Raw genomic sequence first — 21,235 nt, forward strand, 5'->3', positions numbered from 1 at the left:
TGTTTAGCTTACGTTTTAATTTATTGTGGTTGACCACATTTTATGGCTTCTGAGTGCCTTCACCCAGCTACACGTTACCTTGTATCTATAAAAGTGTAAATTAGAGTAAATACATTGGCTGTAAAGTCGCGATCAGTTGCTCTCCACCAAAAGCAAAACAAAACTGCTGAAATGTGGCAAGGTTTCTCAGTGCAAGCTTAAATGTTTAAACTGTTGACCATTTGGAAAATACTGGACAAAGGGGAAGGACAAAACATCATTTTGCAATAAAGGTTATGCAAGGCAAGGCGTTATACTTTTTGACTAAGTTATTCTTAAAAGTTAAATGCATTTCTTCTTTGAAGTGTGGATTATAAAAGTCAATCAAAGACAAAACCAGTTTGAAAAACGTTTCATATTCTACAGTACCTTTTATGAGTAAGAGTACAATATACATTTTTTATTTGTAATTTTATTTAAGGAGAAATACTCTTTCCCTTTGATATGACTACATTTTATAACCATCAAGGAATACGTTCTGCTGTCTGCAATTTTAGGAAGTCATTCCATTCTGGGTGACAGGATGAAGTAAGGCTGTCTCTTTAAAAACAAAAACTCACACCTGTAATCCTAGCACTTTGGGCACCCAGGCAGGTGGATTGCTTGAGCCCAGGAGTTTGACACTAGCCTGGCAACAAAGTGAGATTCCCCCTCCTCTCTACGAAAAGTAAAAAAATTAGCTGGTCATGGTGGCACATGCCTGTGGTCCCAGCTACATGAAAGTCTGAAGCAGGTGGATCTCTTGAGCCCGGGAGCTCAAGGTTGCAGTGAGCCATGTTCGTGCCACTCTCCAGCTTGTGCAACAGAGACCGTCTCAAAAAAGTCATCTGTGTGTTTCTTGCAGGCACATTTATGACACTGTACCATGAATTTAAAATTTCTAACTTGATGGCACATTTTTACTTTTTTTTGAGACATAGTCTCACTCTGTCATCCAGGCTGGAGTGCAGTGGTGTGATCTCGGCTCACTGCAACCTCTGCCTCCCGGGTTCAAGATGAGGCAGCCCTCCTGAGTAGCTGGAATGACAGGCGTGTACCACCAGGCTAGGCTAGCTAGTGGCCTAGCTAGTCTTGAACGCCTGACCTCAAGTGATCCACCCACCTCAGCCTCCCAAATTGCTGGGATTACAGGCGTGAGCCACCATGCCAGGCCCTGATGGCACATTTTAAAAGGGGGGGAATGACATAGGGGCAATTAATACTTATATAACAAATAGCTTTAGCCACTTCTTTTTTTTTTTTTTTTTGAGACGGAGTCTCGCTCTGTCGCCCAGGCTGGAGTGCAGTGGCCGGATCTCAGCTCACTGCAAGCTCCGCCTCCCGGGTTTACGCCATTCTCCTGCCTCAGCCTCCCGAGTAGCTGGGACTATAGGCGCCCGCCACCTCTCCCGGCTAATTTTTTTTAAATTTTTTTAGTAGAGACGGGGTTTCACCGTGTTAGCCAGGATGGTCTCGATCTCCTGACCTCGTGATCCGCCTGTCTTGGCCTCCCAAAGTGCTGGGATTACAGGCTTGAGCCACCGCGCCCGGCCTAGCCACTTCTTATGCTACAAAGCGCTGTACTTAAAACCTTTTTACTATAAAAGGATCAATTTATTGTGGTTCAAATACATAAACTGACATTCAAACATCTTACACTTTAGGAACAAAAGTTTAACATTTAAACAAAGTAACAGTTTTCAGGAAACAGCCAGAAAGTAGTTTGTCTAATCCAGAGTACTGACCAAGATTGCTTCACGATCAAGTGTTTCACCAGCAGTTTTTTTTTTTTTTCATTCCTCCATAAAAATCACTGGCAGTTTGATTCAGACCAACTTCATAATGATTGTGGCTCCATACTTTAGAAGAAACTGCTAAATACCTTAGGTTAACCAACAAGATTGGCCTATAATTCAGAGGGTATAAGCAAAGCATGTAAGTGAGGAAATTAAATTGTTCTTTAGAGATGATGTAAAAGCATGTCCATTACAGTACTTTTCGCCTCTGACAGATTATTCAATTTTCAGTGTCTTGCTTTTTTCTGGGGGCGGGGAGGGGGGGAGGAAGGGAGGGTCTTGCTCTGTTCCCAGGCTGAAGTGCAGTGACGTATTCATGGCTCACTGCAGCCTCAACCTCCTGTGCTAGATGCGATCCTCCCGCCTCCGCCTCCTGAGTAGCTGGGATGACAGGCACCTGCCACCTTGCCAGCTCATTTTTTAATGTTTTGTAGAGGCAGGGTCCCACTATGTTGCCCAGGCTGTTCTCAAACACCTGAGCTCAAGAGATCCTCCTGCCTCAGCCTCCCAAAGTGTGGATTACTTGCGGAAGCCACCGTGCCTGGCCTTACCTGCTTTAAAAAACAAACAAAAAAACTTAGGTTTTCTTGGAGTCTGTGCTAGTTGCATCTTGCAAATGCAAACCACATAGGCTCTTCAATGAAAACCTTTCCGTGCACACCACTGTTAGGAAAAGCATCATTAAATCTGACTTCTACACCCATAAAAGGATGATTTTGAGTTTCAAGATTTTAGATTTACTAGAGATAGCCTGTATTTATCAATCATGTCACACAAAAATATTTCCAAAGTGTTCTCTGTTCAGAAATGTCACAAATGCTTCTCCTATCAGATTATTTTGCAACAGGTTAATACTTCTACATAAAAACCTGAAAATTGGCACAGGTAAGCACTTTGAATTAGTAGATTACCCCCATGCAACAGTATTCAGAATTATTTTGTCTCGTGGGCTCTGAGGCTCTGGGAGGTAGAGGTGGACCCTGACAGTCCAGGTCACCAACATCCACATTCAGTTGATGCCTATCCTCAGGCACAGTCCAGTACTGGATACCATTTATCATTCTGCAAAATGTTGTCTACATCTTTCAGGTGCTGGTCATTCTTAGATTAGCTTCTTAGCTGTTCTGTTGATGAACAGAAGACTTCAATTTTCAGGATGGATGATTCCAACATCTTCCACAAGCTTTCACTTTCACATCTTTCACTAAATTGTTATAAATTTGGTCTCCTTCAAAAGTGCCCTGAAGTCAACTTTGGTTGTAATGTATTTGTCTCTAACGTATTCTTCAAATTCTTTTTTTCCTGTCATTGGAGGAGAACTGCACCCAGAATCTTATTTTTACTACTTCCATGTGAATGTTAAGGTACTCACAGAGGTTTCATCCAGAAGTCTTCCCTCTTCTTTCTGGTAAGTGCTTCAATGTGCTCATTAAGCTTCTCTTTCTCTTCCAGCAAAGAGCTACATGCCCAGTGGTGAACTTTTTGATGAGTCCTCTACGAAACTATGACACATGTGAAGAACGTACCTGAACAACCCTCAGGGATAATGCAGGATTTTTCGGGAAAGTTCCAGGCTATCTCTTGGTGTCAGTATACTTTCAGTCCTACACCTCAGAGTTATTGTTTTTTGTTTTTTTAAATAACAGCTTTATTGAGATACAACTCATTGCTTACATTTAAAATGTACAATTCAGTGGATTTGAGTGTATTCAGAGTTGTGCAGCCTACACCACAAGCTAACTGTAGGATATTTTCATTACCCTGAAAAGGAACCCTACACCCATTAGCAGTTACTACATTCCATCTACAGCAAGCCTAGACAACCACTAAGCTTCCTGCCTATTCTGGACATTTCGTATGAATAGAGTCATCATGTGATCTTTTGTGACTGGCTTCTTTCACTTAGCATTTTCAAGCTTTATCCATGTTTAGCATATATGTCATTTGTTTCTTTTTAGTGCCAAATAATGGGTATGGGCATAAGAGTAGAATTGCTAAATCATACAGCAGCTGTTTCATGTTTTGACGAACTGACAGTCTGTTTTCTGAAGTGGCTACACCATTTTACATTCATTCCCACCAGCAATGTATGAGGGTTCTCTAATTTCTGTACATCTTCACCAACACTTACTATTATTTCTCTTTTTAATTACAGCCATTCTAGTGAATGTGAATCTCAGGGTTTTTTTTGTTTGTTTGTTTATGGGAGAGTCTCATTCTGTCACACAGGCTGAAGTGCAGTGGCATGATCTCAGCTCACTGCAACCTGCACTTCCTGGGTTCAAGTGATTCTCCTCCCTCAGCCTCCCAAGTAGCTGGGACTACTGGCATGCACCACCACGCCAGGCTACTTGTTGTATTTTTAGTAGAGATGAGGTTTCACCATGTTGGCCAGGCTGGTCTTGAACTCCTGACCTCAAGTGATCCACCTACCTTGGCCTCCTAAAGTACTGGGATTCCAAGCGTGAGCCACTGCACCCGGCCTCCTAGTAGTTTTGATTTACACTTCCCTAATGATAGTGTCCAGCATCTACTGGCCATTTGTTAGTGGTTTTTTCTTTTTTAAAAAACTGCTGAGACATCCATAAGCATTTTCAAAATGCAGGGTATGTTTTTCAGTGTTAAGACAACTGTTGTGATGTGTTTTCCTTTGCCCTCTATCACCAAATACTGTACATACAAATAGAAAGACTGGGCTTTGTGTAGTCCATTGTTAATCCTAAATGCAACGAAACACATGGAGACTTTGAAAATCCTTCAGAATAATGCTATAGTTAAGATTTGGCTAAAGCAAGTGATTTTTCTAACTCCTTGAGCTGCATGTTGCCTTGAGTAATCATCATCCGGATTGCATCCTGTAGAATAAAGTGAAATCTGGTTATTGTTTTACCTGGTTAAACAAGGTATAGCTATACCGTTTTATTTGTTAAAATCAACAACTAATACTATGTATTGGAACTGCTGCCTTTTAGAAAAGGCAAAAGATTTCCACATACATACATATAAAATGTACAACATAAAAGTCAAGTGATGATGCTGAAGAGTGTAGATACAGTAATATTACATTTTAAAATATCATTTAAAATCGGTAACATTACAAGCAATGATCAAGATATACCAACTCAGTGGCACTATATTCCAAGATGTCTGCTAAACTTAAAAAAAAAAATTCACTGATCAATAAAAAGGGTTAGGATCTGTCCTCACCATGATTTTGTTCTCACCTCTTCGGTGGCACTTTTGTTTCTTTTGAATTCTTCCCTTGCCCAATCCTTCAGGTATTTGCGATCAGAATCATTTGGAACTTGCCGAATTGCTTGCAAAATCCTTCTGTAGAGGAGAAGAACTTGTTGCCTTCTTATGAACTGTAAAAGGGAGGAGCAATAGCAATTACTTCTGCACAATCGCCAGCCTGAAAAGTTCTACTTCAGCAAACCGAGCTGCAACCAGAGTCCTCTTTGGTCAATTTTGAAAAAGGCAAAGAAAAATTTTTTTTTTTTTGGCCAGGTGCAGTGGCTCAGGCCTGTAATCCCAGCAGTTTCGAGGCCGAGATGGGAGGATCACTTGAGCCCAGGAGGTCTAAGCTGAGGTAAGCCCTCATTGTGCCACTGCACTCAGCCTGCACGAAAGTGAGGCCCTGTCTCAAAAAGATGTTTTAAAGAAAGCATCACGAGGTTCATCTGATCTTTCTGCTTACTGCTCTGTCAAATCTAAGAACCATTAAAAAATCAGGAGCTGACTACCGGGCTGAAAAGGGCTGCCAGTCTCCTAGAAGTTGTTAATACAACGACAGCACTTTTTCTAAATTAACAGTTGTTCAAATCTTTGGTAATCTCATTTGCCGTTTGCCACAGCTTAGTGCAATAGAGAGTAGTCTTTACCGTGGGCACTGAGCAGCTGATGCACCGGGACTCAGGGAAATCAAGCACCTGACGCGTCTCACGAGACCGCACCAAAACCAAGGAAGCAGCCCGTGCCTCCCGTCAGGCCCAGCGGAGCGAAGCACCGCCCCGCAGGCATCGGGCCAATCTCAGAGGGCGCGCACGGCGCGTCAGGACCCCGGAAGCCGCCCCGTTGGGTGGAGGGAGAGATGGAGAATCCAGAAGCTCAGACCCAGGTAAGCCGCTCTGGAAGGCAGAGAACCGCCGGTACCTGCTTTAACGTTAGCGTCGCTGGGGGTAAACGGGAAGCAGCCATGTCAGCGAGAGGTCCGCCGGAGCCTCAGCGCGCAGAAGCGGAAGTGGAGTCCGACCAAGGGGTGTGGCGAGCCCGGTTTCCTAGGAGACGGTCCGGGGTTGCGCTCTGACTGAGCGGGAGACTTCGGGACTGAGCCCTAGGGTTAGGAGCCGGTTATGGGCTGCGCTGGCCGGTTTTCTCGTCGGTAAAATAGGATAGCAGTGCACCATAGGGTCGTTGTGATAACGAAGGAAGAAAGGTAGGACACTTAGCACAGTTCTTGGTAAAGAGAGTTCAAATGAAAGTGAAGGAGGCCGGGCGCGGTGGCTCTTGCCTGCATTTCCAAGACCTTCGAGAGGCCTGTAAGGTGCCTGTAATCCCAGCTCCCCGGGATGCTGAGGCAGGAGAATCGCTTGAACCCGGGAGGTGGAGGTTGCAGTGAGCCGAGATCGCACCACTGCACTCCAGCCTGGGCGACAGAGCGAGACCCCTGTCTCGGGGAAAAAAAAAAAAAAAAAAGGTTTTTTGGGGGAAAGAGGTGAAAACGTATTTGAATATTCTTTCGAGCCTTTAAAAATGTGTCTAGTTGAAAATACTAAAATTGAAAGTGTCGATTTCTTTTACAATTTGTGTTGGTTTTTTCTCTCTCGTTTTCGTCCTGTTCTTTTATAGCGCAAGCGTTTTCCGGGAGCGGTGGTCTTCATGATCCGTTGAAACAAAGCTTCTGAATGGCTGCTCCACTGCAGTCTTAAGCACTTTCATCACTAATAACGAGGAGCCTAACATCCCTAAGCCTCAGGCTTTTGCTTTTATTTCCTCATAGCTGTTTTATCTTTCCCACAATACACACCACACACCTTCAGGTTAAATCACTGGAAGTGGAGTTAGCGAATCTTTGCTATATTAATTTTCCAAGTAGTGTTGTATCGAATTAAAATAGAACTAAAAATGTTCATTCAATTACTAGTTTACTGGGGACTTGCCTGCCTCGCCTGTTGGCATCCTGGGGCTCCCTATTCCTAGCTGTGTTCTGGCCATTTCCCCTCTCCTGGCCTGTTACCTCCCCTGTAAAATGAAATATAGCATCTACTTCAGTTGTGTATCTCTAATGTACTGAGAATAGGTCCTGGCACATGTAAGAACTCTAATCATTAGTTCTTTTGAACTTTACCAGGCATTGTATGAATGATGCTAACTGCATGACCATATTATCAATAATATATATATTAAATTTTGTCTAATACATTAGCTGTAATAGTTCACTAACTTTTTAAAAGGAGTGAAGTTAAATACTCCTTGCCTTTTTAAATTATACTGATTTTGTGAATTGTTCATGACTTGGGTCCGTTTATAATGAGGACTTTTCTTTTATATGGGCTCTATATTTTGTTTTTGTCATTCCTTTATACATACAGAAACTTTATGCAATCATGTATTTTTGTGCCTTTTGAGGCTTTTCATTTCCCATTCAGACCTTTGTAATTCATTTTTTTAAATCTTTCATTTTTTTTTTTTTTTTGAGACGGAGTCTCGCGCCCAGGCTGGAGTGCAGTGGCCGGATCTCAGCTCACTGCAAGCTCCGCCTCCTGGGTTTACGCCATTCTCCTGCCTCAGCCTCCCGAGTAGCTGGGACTACAGGCGCCCGCCAAATCGCCCAGCTAGTTTTTTGTATTTTTTAGTAGAGACGGGGTTTCACCGTGTTAGCCTAAAAATATTTACTCCATCTAGAATTTATTTTGGTTTATAGCATCATGTGGATCTACGTTCTTTTCTACATGTTAAGCTGTATCAATATCATTTATTACATAACTTATTCCTTTTTCGGGGCTTTATGTAATGGATGCCTTTTTGACTGTATGATAAATTATTTTAGTGTGAGTAATCTGTCCAGAATTGTTTCATCTTAGGGTTTTTAATTTTTGTTTTATATGTATGTTATTATTTGGCAGGACTTTAGTTTCTTGTAAAAAATTCATTAGTACTGTTCTCCATAACCTTTTGTATCATTTCCCTCCAAATCGTCTTGTGATCTTGATTGGAATTTTGAAATAGTGTTGAATCTATTCATTAATATGTGAGAAGACACTTTTACATTATTTCTTCTTCCCATCAAGAAACACTCAGGCTGGGTGTGGTGACTCACGCCTATAATCACAACACTTTGGGATACCAAGGTGGGTGGATCACCTGAGGTCAAGAGTTCAAGACCAGCCTGACCAACATGGTGAAACCTCATCTCTACTAAAATACAAAAAATTAGCCAGGCCTGGTGGCGCACGCCTGTGGTCCCAGCTACTTGGGAGGCTGAGGCAGGAGAATCGCTTGAACCTGGGAGATGGGGGTTGCAGTGAGCCGAGATTACGCCATTGCACTCCAGCCTGGGCAACAAGAACAAAGCTCTGTTTCAAAAAAAAAAAAAAAAGACTCACTCATGCTAGACACTGGTAATGTTATAAGTCATATACGCTCCTTGCTCAAAGACTCGTGCTTTGGACAGAAAAACCTCTATGTTCAATATAGTGCTAACAAATAATGTTGCGGTTCATACTGTGGGAAATTATTCTTCCTGGAAGGCTTGTCTGAGATAGGTATTTGGCAGAAACGCAGAATCACTAAGAGGATTCCAGACAACACATGGAAACACTGGCAGGGATGCTGGGAGAGAAGGGACAGGAGAGTCAAGCAAGAGCCTCATAGGTCACATGAAGCTTGAATATTACCCTCTTCACAAGGGAGAGCTTTGAAGGGATTTTCAGCTAGAGAACTTTTAGAAAGATCTTGGATGTTGTGAATAGCAATGAAGTGAAGCAAGCAAAGAGAAGTTACTGGTCAGGATACCATTGAAGTAATCCCTGCTAGAGATGAAAAGAGCCCCAGTCACAGTGGAGTGGAGGGAGGGGGAGGGATGGGATAGGATAGGATGTCCAGAAGCCCGACTGGACAAGATGATTAATTTGATTGGGGTATGGATAGAGATGGAGAAGGAAGTAAAGCAGATGTATAGGTTAAGTCCCAAGTTTGTAAACAGGGCAGCTGTTGGAGTGGTCATCCCAGATGGGGAATGTTGAAGGAATGGGTTTGGGATAGGGGAATTAGAACAGAGTGACATTTTGAATGTAATGCATTTGAAGAGTCTGTTGCCTAAGTACAGCCCCAGCAGATGTCTGAATATAATTGAGAATACCAAAGAGTACACTTCCTGGACCCCCGAATGGAGAATTTTACAGTCCTTTTGCTTCAGTGATGGTGGAGGCCATGGGAGTGGTGAAGTTGTCCAAAGTGAGATTTTATTGTTGTTGTTGTTGTTGTCTTGCTCTGTTGCCCAGGCTGGAGTGCAGTGGCACAATCTCAGTTCACTGCAACCTCTGCCTCCTGGTTCAAGCAGTTCTCCTGCCTCAGCCTCCCTAGTAGCATGGGATTACAGGTGCGCGTCACCATGCCCAGCTAATTTTTTGTATTTCTAGTATAGATGGGGTTTCTACCATATTGGCCAGGCTGGTCTCAAACTCCTAACCTCAAATGATCCACCCACCTCGGCCTCCCAAAGTGCTGGGATTATAGGCGTGAGCCACCGCACCCAGCCCCAAAGTGAGATTTTTAAGACAGCGTGGAGGACTTTTGTGTTCTGCTGTCCATTGCTTAGATATCAGAAGTTACTTACTTGACCAAGGCCTGGGGGTTGGGGGGGATGGGCAGGATGGCACAAGTGTTAACTATCAACATGGCAGATTAATGTATCACTACTCCTGCAAGTCCTGTTGGCAGCACAAGTTGAAAATGGCACTCTTGGGTTCCTGCTTCCTGGAATTCCTACTGTCCGTGATCTCATGAGCTAACTCAGGGCCAAGAGAATCACTCTGGGCACACCAGTTTGGGAGGTCTAAGATGGAGCTTCCAAAGGCAGATATAATAGATTGCAGCACTGTCATAATATTGGTGTCCTTCCCTCCCAGACTCAACCCTACTGGAAGAGTAAACTGCCTGCCCTATAGAGAGCTTTAGCCAATGAAATGTGAATGGATGCAACATCATTTATGGAGGAGAATTTTTAGACACCTCCTTACAAGGCTCCACCAACTCACCCTTTTCATTCTGCTGCAAACCCAGTATATTATAGCTCAGCCTACCATGGACATAAATGCAAATAATAAATCAACCCTTATAGTAAAAGCAACATTGAAGTTGGGGGGTCATGTTAGCACAGCATAAACTAGTAACAGCTGGCTGATCCAGCAGAGAAGATCAGTCCCCTAGCGTACCTTTTATAATCCTGTCATCTTCCATTAAGAATAGTCACAAATTACATAAACAGTGGTATATGTTTTAATAGTTTTCAGAATATAAGCTGCATAGCTTTTTAGAATAAAAAATAATGATATAACTTCAGGTCCATGCTTTGGGACACTTGGTTAAACAATAGGGAATCTGTGTCTTTGATGACCACCTCAAAAGGGTGGCAGACTTCACAGTGTAACTTGGAAACAGACAAGGAGATAGATGATTACATCATGACATATTGCCTACAAAAGAACATTCTGGCAGAACATTAAGTAGAACAGAGCACACAGTTTCAAGTATTCAAGCACTGCTTTCTGGCCAAGAAAAAACTGCCTAAAAATCAGTTTCTTTTGACTGGAGCTGCTGAGTTCTGGACACGGCATTTCTTTCCCATAATGAGACTGGCTCAGTCCAGCTTGAAAGCAGTGTGAGGAATGACTCTTCCCCTTAATCGTTAAGAAAAAAAAAATGAACTAAACAAATAAATTACTACAACAACAGGGACCATGGCACTGAATGAAATAAAGGGGCAGTCACCTTCCCATCATTGCATAGTCTCCCGAAGCAGCAAGTGTGAAAGAGGATACTGAAAAGCCACTTCGTTTTTACACAGCCCAAGGATCGTTTTTATGGATGACTTGGGCTCCTATAATGTCCGGTTGCTTTATGAGAACACACACACACCACATTCTTCCTACCCTCTAAGAGAAGGTAGTTCCTTTCACAATAAGAAAATACAACCTCATACTCTCCAGAAACTGCAGCTGTCTCGGCCACTTGACAGCTTTTGGGTACACACTGTGGGCTTGGCAAGGCAGAGCTTAGAGCAGGGTCAAAAGGGCAGCTCCCTTTAGTCCTTTATACAAAGGACTGTCAGAGTCCCATGCTCCTGGCAGCATCTCCTCAAGGCACAGGTGCCCAGATCCCCTGCAAAAGAAAACGGGCAGCTGGGCTCCAACAGTGGGGTATGACCTCCATCCAGGTCAGGGCTTCCGAGGGAGGGAAGAAGGATAACTCTTCTCTAGTTACGAGTTCAGGCACCTGCTGCTGCTTCCAGGTTTGGTATAAAAACCTTAGCCCAGACAAAGCCAGGAGCCAGAGTGTGTTCTCTAGGCTGTAAGATCACATTATAAAATAAAAATATTACAATAAAATTTTTTTGTAGTTGTCCAAAAGGGAGCACCTGGGTAAGCAATGTGACCTTCTGAGCATGGTTAAGTCTCACTTTGGACTCCTCTTTCTGTTCTATGGGTGGTCAGAGGCTGTCACCAACTCAAACCACTGTCTGAGGGCATCGCTGAGTGTCTCAGGAAGTGCGTTTACATCTCGAAGAATGATATAGTATGGGAATGGGAACTCTTCCATGTAGGATCGGATTTCAGGCATCTCTCCAGGTCCTTTAAATATCGGTACTTTAATGTCCAAGATAGAATCCTGTCAACAAAAGACATCATGAAATGGGGAGGCAGCGATTAAACCAGCATCCTTAGCTAGCTCTTCTGTGATCTCTTTTGCTAACAACTTTTACATCTGCTGTGTCTTATTCCTGCATATGAACCTAGCTTTTATTACTAAGCAAAAGAATTTTCAGAACTCTACCAAGAAGGAGGTAGATATCTTTCTGAGTACCCCTTCCAGGAGGATGGACACTGAAAAAAAGGAAAAGGGACAGATAGGAAAATCTGCTTTCCCTACAGTGGTGTCTCCCCACCATCCACTTGGAATCATTCACACTAAATCTTTACCTTCCTATCAAGGCCTTAATGTGACTCGCAGAGACAGTGCTTCCCTGGAACAGAACTGCCCTGTAGGCATATTTCACTAAGACGATCGATCGATGCTTCCTGCTGTGAGGAGGGCTGCTGAGACCTAAGTCATTGTGGAAACACCTGATCTCCATTTCAAAGTGGTCAGTACCCATTATCAAAGCTGCAATACCTGCACTGACTTTTGCATAGAAGGAAATGATGACCCACAGAGGATGGTCATTCTGAATCTTGGCTCTCCCGCTCATTACCTATAGCCACTATGTGTTTCAGTTCCTTCAGTGTAAAGTGGGAATAATGATCCCTACCTCACTGGCTTATTGCAAAGATTAACAGAGAAAATACAAGTGCCTACAATGGTACTTGACAGAATATCATGAATGCTGGGAGTTCTCAGTATGACTGAGTGATCCAGGCCATATTTCAGATTGAACAGGTTGAAGGAATCCTCACTTTATCTCCAGAAAAGGTGGCTTTTAGTAGTCACTCACCCGTGAACTGGGATTGTCCAATACAACAAAGATGACAAAGATGTTCGCATTCCGGGCAGCCTGAACTGCTGCCAGGACTCTCTCTTTGCCCTCAAGGAAGAGGCCTCGCCCATCAGAGACTACCAGGAGGAGTTGTGCAATTTCTGTAGACCATATAAGAGGAAGCAAGGGAGTAAAATGATCAGCCATTTTTAATAACTCACAACTACCCAAAGTAGGACAAATTAATGTAGGCTTAGTCTGTACTATTAAAGCTAAACAGACTTCTAAAGCTGATGAATTCTGTGCACAAACCTAAGGGACCTCTGATGAGATCTATCCCTTAGAATGCTTGAGTCAGAGACAAGGCATAATAAGGGATACTAAGTACGCTTCTGTCAGTATAGCAGAATTTCTCAATAGTGATTTAGGAAATGTTAAATTCTGCTCAACTTCAATTGTAGAGCAACATACTGTAGATGAGAATTAAAACACTAGTTTTATGGCTATAAACTTTAAAAATGATAGTACTGAGTAGGGCATTAGAAGAAAGTAGCCAAATCAGAAATCTGGAACTGTGTCTTCCAAATTTCAGTCACCACATATAATCACCTTTAGATTTCTGTTAATTCCTTGTACCTAATTTCTGTATTTTTTTCCCCTTGAAATTTGACTTGTTTAAACAAAACCAAATAGAAAGGAACCATAAACACTGAATAAAATGTTTTAAAATTTTTGCTACATAGTGTTTCCAGCTAAAGATTATATAGTACTTGAGTTGAGGGTGGGCTGTTTTCGCAAATGTTGAGAGGTGTGAATAACTTGCTTCCATTAAAATCTGAAGCTTCTGCACGATACACTGAGAACACTGAGATTTTTGGAAAGAACTAAAGAAATGGCATGTTTCAAGCCCCCAAAGTAAATGTGGTTGGATTAGCTGGCTGTTAAATTATGTCCTTCTCTACTCTCCTCTGTCATTAAAATATTAGAGAATACAGTATTCGAAGGGGACTGGTTTCAGCACATACCCGTCACCCCCAGTATACCAGAATACACACATATTCAAGTCCAGAGATGGCCCTGGAGAACCCGCATACATGAAAAGTTGGCCCTCCATATACTCAGGTTTAACATCCCTCAAATGCTGAATTTTCAATCCACTTTTGGTTGGAAAAACTCCATGTGTAAATAGACCTGAACAGTACAGACAAACCTGTGGTATTCAAGGGTCAACTGTAGTCTTTATATTTAATTCCACACACCTTGCTGCTTTCTCTCACAAATCTGAACTCTTATCAAATAGTTAGTGTCTAGATCCCCCATTGATTATAAGCCTCATGAGTACAGGTTCAAAAAAAATTTCTGAATGAATAAATAAGTAAAAATCAGCTCCATCGATTTATGTCTTTTCCTGTGGAGCACACCTGTTAAAACACAGTGACGGGGCATTGAGCTGAAGCAAGCAGCTTGGGAATACAGAGTACAAGAAAGCGTTTTGTTTAGGAAGAGGAAGGCATGCAGCTCACCTGGACTGATGTTCTGTGAGAGCTGCTGAGCGGCTGCAAACATGCTGGCAACAGACTCTAGAAACTAAACCGGAACCAGAAATAGACAATTGGAAAACTATGTAAATGCTCTTTCCATTGTCAGAGAGACTGATACTTCTGACACTGAAGTGATTATCAGATAACCACCTCAGGTTTATAGACCATCAACTAACTGTCCCTTCTGGCCACATGTAGTTAAAAAAGGAGGATCCTTGGATACAGACATTCTGTTTTATTATTTTTTGAGAGGATCTCACTGTGTCACCCAGGCTGGAGTGTAGTGGCACGATCTCACCTCACTGCGGCCTCAATTCCTGGGCTCTGCCTCAGCCTGTCACCAAGTAACTAGGATTACAGGTATGTGCCACCACACCTGGATAATGTTTTTTATCTTTTGTAGAAATGAGATCTACGTTGACAAGGCTGGTTTTGAATCCCTGGCCTCAAGCAGTCCTCCCACCTCAGCCTCCCAAAGTGCTGGGATTACAAGTGTGAGCCACCATGCCTACATGATACAGGCCTTCTCATGCACAGGTGAGACGTTTGTCTAACATATAACCCACTAGAGTTCTGGAAGATACCCCAAAGTAAAAGAAGTGCTTCTCTGGGGCATAAGAAATCAATAAGTCACTCAAATAAACCAAACAGCATCTTTCAAGAACAGAGAAAACTGAGTAAAAGAGAAGGCAAGAAAATATAAAATGTCCAGGGCAGCCTAGAAAAAGCAAACTGAATCAGAGCAGGACCCAGGAGAAACTTGTGTCCTCCTGAGTAGGTCACTGGCTTTATTTCATATCATTTCTTCTCTAAGCTTAATGAGGGAGAGAAATAGGTCTTGGCCCACCTGATAAGAGTATGGGAGATGGGTTTGTTTTTACAGAATGTTCCAAACTACTCAGAAAAGTAAGTAGGCAGCTAGAAAACCAATGATGCAAAGTCAAGTGATCTCCGAGGAACTGAGAAAAAGAAGTCACACCTTGTTTTATAATGGATGCCAAGGAAGCTTCTATTCCAGTGGTACCCAGGCTGAGATTTAGGACTATCCCTGTCCTAATACTGCATGGGATGGAGGGGGGTTCTCAGCCCAGCATGGTGGTAATCCCAACACTTCAGGAGGCCAAGAAGGGAGGATCACTTGAACCCAGGAATTTTAGACCAGCCTGGGCAACAAAGTGAGACCCTGTCCCTACAAAAAAAAAAAGCCAGACATGGTAGCATGTGCCTGTAGTCGTAGCTACTAGGTAGTCCTACCTATGAGGCAGGAGGACTGCTTGAGCCCAGGAGTTCAAAGTTATAGTGAGCTATGATGGCGCCATTGTACTCTAGTCTGGGTGACAGAACGAGACCCTGTCTCAAAAATAAAAATTGTTCTCCCTCCTACCTACACCAGTTTAAAAATAACTGTGCAGAAAACATTTTATTTCATCCTCTTACCTGAGCAATCTTGGTTTTCTTTTGTTGGAATTTGCAGAGACGTAGAATCTGGGACCCAGAGTAATCACTGAACTGCTCATGAAATGGGTGTAATAGCTTTACAGATTCTCCAAAACTTGGGAGAGGAAAACCAAATACAACAGGAGTTATTTTTTTGCTGTGTGACCAAAATAACCAAACAGGTTGTGAAAAGTTTTCACAATGAAATTACAAAGCAACCTTACCTACACACTGCAATCTGACCCACTTCCAGGAGGGTTAGAGCATTTCCAATCACAGCCAAAGATTCAAATGCAAGCTGTGAATTAAAAGTTAATGACATCAGGAATCAGAATATCCTCTAAACCAGAGCCTCTCGACTATTTTTTGCAACAAGATTCCCAAAGAAAACATTATTTTTTTTGTTTGATAAGTAGAGGAATAACATCAATAAGGCTATTCTAGTCACAACAAACCCTGAGGCTTTGGTGGCCTGGTACCACAAATGATGAAACCTAGAATCCATTACACTGATAGGAATGGTCTCCTGTAGACATCGAATAAAAAGTGACCTTGAGGGCCAGGCATGGTAGCTCACACCTGCAATCCCAGCACTTTGGGAGGCCAAGGAAGGAGGCTCACTTGAGGTCCAGGAGTTCAAGAGCAGCCCAGGCAACACAGCAAGATCCCACATCTGTGGTCCCAGCTACTTGGAGGCTGAGGTAGGAGGATCACCTGAGCCTAGGAAAGTTGAGGCTACAGTGAGCCGCCTGGGCAACAGAGTGAAATCCTGTCTTCAAAAAAAAAACAAAAACAAAAAACATTTAGCCAGGCATATTAACACACACGTATGGTCCCAGCTACTCAGGAGGCTGAAGTGGGTGGGAGGACTATACTGCTTAAGCCCAGAAGGTTGAGGCCACGGTGAGCTATGATCATGCCACTGCACTCCAGCCTAAGCAAGAGAGCAAGACCCTGTCTTAAAAAACAAAAACAAAAACAAAAATCAAAGACCTTGAGAAATATGGTCCATGAATTTTTCTTTTTTTTTTTTTGGACCTACATAAAGAGTAACCTCTTGTAGGTAACAAATTTTAAAAACTAATTTAAAATCCATTTATATATATGTAGTCAGATCAGACTGTATAACTGTATCAGAAAATTTCATTACCATTTGCAATATGACAAAAGAACAGCAAACTGAGTATTCTACATCTATTATTTCATTTAATCTTCATAATAATTCTGCAAGTATGAGGTTATTACTGTTCTGTGTGTGCTTGTAAATATATATATAAAACATATATGTAAATATATATATATATATATTCCTCTTTTCAGAAGATGAAACTGATACATAAGAAATAAGTTGCCCAAAGTCATGTGTTAATAAATGGAGCTGGGATACAAACCCAAGTTCAGAGGCTACACTAACTTTTTCCAGCAAAACATACAAATTTTAGGTTGCTCATTAGCCCATGCATCACTGCCCAAAACAAACACTCTTTGGCATCTGCAGTGGTGGTATAAGTTTTCTATTCAGGCTCCTAAACTTAATATTAGCACTGACAGAACAATAACTCTGGATAATTTCAGACATAAAAGAAATGTATCCTAGATACATACTTAAACTGTTTAAGACTATGCAGTAATATCTGAAAACTTTTTTTTTTAACAGTACATTGTTGCATTTTCTGCAAAATAAGCACTATCAGGTTTACTTATTCTGCAACTAGACAGTTAAGAACAAACAGCAGGGGCAAGAAACAAAACAACTTAAAAGACCTACAACAGTAAGAAACTAACACATCTGAGACATCCTAAAACTGCCCTTTTGAACTCTTTAAATCTTAGGTCTTATCAAAGATGGTTATCACATTCTCAAAATAGTCCTAACAGGTATTTCAAAATCCATTTTGGTGGCCCAAGGAACATGGTTTGATGTTAATTTCCTATCAAACCGCCACTACATTTCTTTTCCTTACCTGCTTGGTATGGTTGTCTACCATACTAGAAGAGTCATCGATAGCCAAACAAATCTGATACTGGCGTTTACTGGGCTTGGTCCTTCGAAGCCAAATCTTGTCTTTCCGAAATTGACTAGCAATGTATGGAATGACTTTCCGTATGTTCAGTCGTTTCCCAGTTCGATAGTCTCCTCTATTTATTCAAACGGGCAAAAATTAGTTAACAACTTTTAATTCCTGAGAATTTTTATTAAGGACAAAAATCACATTAATAATACCTTAAAACCAATACCAAGTAACTAGGAACCTGGTACATAGAAGTGTTTCTGTCAATTGAGGACTAAGTGCATGATCTTCTTGACCTCTAGCCAGAAAAATTGGACATGTATGTGGCAATAATAATTAGGTCTTTCCAGACACATTTTTAAAAATTAAGAAAAAATACACTAAATATGAATGATTTTGGACATCTTTGAAAAGATCTAGATGAGTTAACTCCTGTTGCAACTGAATAACTCAACATGTAACAAGGTGATCAATGCAGACACCCAGAAACTTTTGTGCGAGATAATAATAGGAAAACAGGGTAAGGAACAGCATACTGGTGCCCGTACAGCAGAAGAGACAACCTAGAAGCTGGCACTATGAATGGTTAGCTGCTGAGTTCAACAGAATCATGAAGCTGCCATCTTCTCAGAGCACTGTGAGGCCTTCCAGAGGGAAAGACTTACTTCAGCTTGGCTGCCTGGGTAGGCTCTAATATGAGACGAAGCTCTTCACATAACCGTTGTGAAAGAGGTGCTGTTAGGATCAGGTAACTCTGCCACATCTCAGCGGCAACCTTCTCCTGTGACAACAACAAAATGTAAGTTACTCTCAGAATGTCAGAGCCAACCAAGTCTTCTAGCAAGATGCAGGCCTTAAAGCAAAGTGGTAAAAAATGACCTGCATGAACGTTCTCAACAGAAGCACTTTAAATCTTCTCCCAGCAAGCTACCATGTAATTTACTTGATTAAAAATGTCTCTCTTTCCAGCTGGAGGCGGTGGCTAATGCCTGGTAATCCCAGCACTTTGGGAGGCCAAGGTGGGTGGATCACTTGAGGCCAGGAGTTCGAGACTAGCCTGGCCAACATGGTGAAACCCTGTCTTTACTAAAAATACAAAAAATTAGCTGGGCATGGGGGTGGGCACCTGTAATCTCAGCTACTTGGGAGGCCGAGGCAGGAGAATCGCTTGAATCCAGGAGGCAGAGCTTGCAGTGGGTCAAGATCATGCCACAGCACTCCAGCCTGGGTGACAGAGTGAGACTCCGTCTCAAAAAAATTAAAAATTAAAAATTAAAAAAAAAAAGAAAAAAAAAAAGTCTCTCATTCAACCCACACTTCTAAGTGAGAAAGAATGAAACAAGGCAGTTAATTATTGGAATTCATGACCAAATCAATGCCTTACTCACGTCACCTACAAAGAGTAAAACGTGTACCCTTCATATGGGGAGGGAGATGTGAATGGGTAATTTTGGCACCAGCAGATCCAGCTACTTATTGGTGGATTCTCAGTCATGTTTCAAAAGTAAAAGTGGGTGGGGTATGGTGGTTCACGCAGGTAATCTCAGCACTTTGGGAGACCAAGGCAGGTGGATCACCTGAAATTTGAGACCAGCCTGGCCAACATGGTGAAACCCCATCTCTACTAAAATACAAAAAAAAATTAGCCGGCCTGGTATGCCTGTAACCCCAGCTACTGTGGAGGCCGAGGCACGAGAATTGCTTGAACCTGGGAGGCAGAGGTCGCAGTGAGCCGAGATCGTGCCACTGCACTCCAGCCTGGGCAACAGAGCAAGACTCCGTCTCACGGAAAAAAAAAAAAAAAAAGTAAAAATGCTAAGTACAAATCCCTCCAGCAATACGCTCAACACAAAGCCCCATGATTTTTCTACCAACTATGGCAGAGCACTCAATACATATAGGTGGTGAGAGTGATTATGACAATAGATATAAAAGTGAAATGTGTACATAATACAGTAAATTTAGGATGCAAAATCATTTAAAGTAAAACTGCAGGCCGGGCACGATGGCTCACGCCTGTAACCCAAGCACTTTGGGAGGCCAAAGAGGGCAGATCACGAGGTCAGGAGTTCAAGACCAGCCTGGCTAACAGGGTGAAACCCCATCTCTACTAAAAAAATATAAAAATTAGCTGGACATGGTGGCATGCACCTATAGTCCCAGCTACTTGGTAGGCTGAGGCAGGAGAATCACTTGAACCCAGGAACTGGAGGTTGCAGTGAGCCGAGATCACACCTCTGCACTCCAGCCTGGGTAACAGAGCGAGACTCCATCTCAAAAAATAATAATAAATAAAAATAAAACTGCTGGTTAATCCACACTACCACGTTAAGTCAGCCAGCAATGATCTAGCTGGCCTCTTCTCAGGATGGCACAGCATAGACTCTTACACAGTTTTTCAACCTCTGTCACAACTATTACATCCATTACAGAGCCAGCAACAGAAATTAAAGGAATTAAGCACACCAATTTCTGTTTTAATTAAGCTATAGATCTAGCAGCAAAGCAGGCAGAAACTGATGGACAGATGTAGGCTTTAGGATTGTAATTATATTCTCCATATGCCTGGTCCTTTTTACTAAGGTAATTGCTAAGAACCTATTAAGTTTGTTATGTGTTAAACAAAAAAAGTGGAGATATTTTACGAAAAAAACAGTGACTTACTTCTTCTGGATTTCCAGATTCACGTGGCTGCCACATTTCCAGCTGTCTCTCCAGCTCCTGTCTTAGCTCATTGACATCTTTTAAAAAGGGCTAAGAAGAAAAAGCCATAGATAAGAGGTGGCCCAGGTTGGAACTGCCAACTTAGTATCACTGGCTGCCTTTCACCCTACAGTATGAACTCAAAGTACACAGTCAAATGCTCCTGAGATTCAAAACTTAATTCAGCAAATACAGTGGCACAATGAGAAGATGCCAGACAAGCATTCTACTTCCCTCTTAGACAATATGGATAAAGAAAACTTTTAACATTTATAAAGCCACTCTAGCAAAACAAAACCCAAACACCTTTAAGTCATCAATAATGAAAATGTTATCTGATTAATCAAATAAGTCAGACTCTTAGCTCAAGAACTTAATTAAATAGCTCTTCATAAATAAAGGCACTAAGCCAAAGATTTTTTACTTAACCATCACAAACTTAATTGTCCTGAAGGTTCCTTACACAAGGATGGTCAGAAAAGTGGGATGTGAGTCCCAGAGGCCAAGGACCAGACCCACCATCACAGACAGGTCAGGGCACTGTGACCCTGTGATTAACTGTTGGAACAGTATCATGTGCTTGAAGAGCACCTATCATACCAATAGTATTCCTAAAAATTTTGAATAAGAACATGAAACCCCTCAACAACCAGATGTTCCATAAAGTTCTAAAGACAAAGATTTAAAACTAATTTAAAATGTTATTTTGTTAATTTATTAACACAATGCAGTAATTTGTGAGTTTTACTACCTGGAAGATTGTGTCCATGAGGAACTGATGAGCTGTATGAATGGTAGACTCTCGGCTTCTTTCTGGTTTCTCATTTTCTGTCTCCTTGTGGGCTCTGTCTGTTCTGGGGTCTTGGTCTTCCTCTGTTTTAACAGTTTGAATCTCCACTTCCATCTCATCAAAGCCTATTTTCATTTAAGGACATAATTTTACTTATCATAATACTAGCCTGATGACTGACCAAGCCTTTGCTATTGCCTGTTATTCCTGACAATTAATCAAACTTCATTCATTCACTCTCCAAC

General features: G+C 41.9%; 2 protein-coding genes and 1 long non-coding RNA gene across 9 annotated transcripts in view; 1 reads left to right on the forward strand and 2 right to left on the reverse strand.

Moving 5' to 3' along the window:
• Positions 1-2,594: 2,594 nt before the first annotated feature.
• On the reverse strand, positions 2,595-6,063 carry LYRM2 (LYR motif containing 2). The gene is made up of 3 exons (XM_033234618.1): positions 5,967-6,063; positions 5,039-5,179; positions 2,595-4,669 (listed from the first exon to the last, which is right to left on the reverse strand). The coding sequence occupies exons 1-3, from the start codon at positions 6,009-6,011 to the stop codon at positions 4,589-4,591; spliced, it is 267 nt and encodes an 88-aa protein (XP_033090509.1). The 5' UTR covers positions 6,012-6,063; the 3' UTR covers positions 2,595-4,588.
• The window catches only part of LOC117097087, a 46,443-nt gene continuing 30,870 nt past the window's right edge, over positions 5,663-21,235 (forward strand). For 2 of the 5 annotated variants that reach the window (XR_004442798.1, XR_004442797.1), the window contains exons 1-2: positions 5,663-5,931; positions 14,452-14,585. This is a non-coding gene — a long non-coding RNA (uncharacterized LOC117097087). Of the gene's footprint in view, positions 5,932-6,014; positions 6,250-14,451; positions 14,586-21,235 lie in introns of those variants that run through there. The other 3 variants (XR_004442800.1, XR_004442801.1, XR_004442799.1) reach the window with 3 other exon arrangements.
• Positions 10,291-21,235, reverse strand: part of MDN1 (midasin AAA ATPase 1) — a 190,715-nt gene continuing 179,770 nt past the window's right edge. For 2 of the 3 annotated variants that reach the window (XM_033234617.1, XM_033234616.1), the window contains exons 94-102: positions 20,952-21,115; positions 20,162-20,251; positions 18,163-18,278; positions 17,450-17,624; positions 15,710-15,783; positions 15,486-15,600; positions 14,031-14,094; positions 12,526-12,668; positions 10,291-11,702 (exon numbers count right to left, since the gene is read on the reverse strand). In XM_033234617.1, the coding sequence (XP_033090508.1) occupies positions 11,514-11,702; positions 12,526-12,668; positions 14,031-14,094; positions 15,486-15,600; positions 15,710-15,783; positions 17,450-17,624; positions 18,163-18,278; positions 20,162-20,251; positions 20,952-21,115 (1,130 nt within the window). In that variant the 3' untranslated portion in view covers positions 10,291-11,513. The remainder of the gene's footprint in view (positions 11,703-12,525; positions 12,669-14,030; positions 14,095-15,485; positions 15,601-15,709; positions 15,784-17,449; positions 17,625-18,162; positions 18,279-20,161; positions 20,252-20,951; positions 21,116-21,235) is intronic. The other variant, XR_004442796.1, reaches the window with a different exon arrangement.

This window comes from Trachypithecus francoisi, unplaced genomic scaffold (genome assembly GCF_009764315.1).
Source record: "Trachypithecus francoisi isolate TF-2019V2 unplaced genomic scaffold, Tfra_2.0 Lachesis_group15, whole genome shotgun sequence".
In the NCBI taxonomy this organism is placed as follows: domain Eukaryota; kingdom Metazoa; phylum Chordata; class Mammalia; order Primates; family Cercopithecidae; genus Trachypithecus; species Trachypithecus francoisi.

Coding starts and splice junctions, on each gene's coding strand:
- LYRM2 (XM_033234618.1), bottom strand. CDS start 6,011: ATGGCTGCTTCCCGTTTACCCCCAGCGACGCTAACGTTAAAGCAG. Junction 5,180..5,966: donor CGACGCTAACGTTAAAGCAG/GTACCGGCGGTT, acceptor TCCCTTTTACAG/TTCATAAGAAGGCAACAAGT. Junction 4,670..5,038: donor ACAAAAGTGCCACCGAAGAG/GTGAGAACAAAA, acceptor TTTATTCTACAG/GATGCAATCCGGATGATGAT.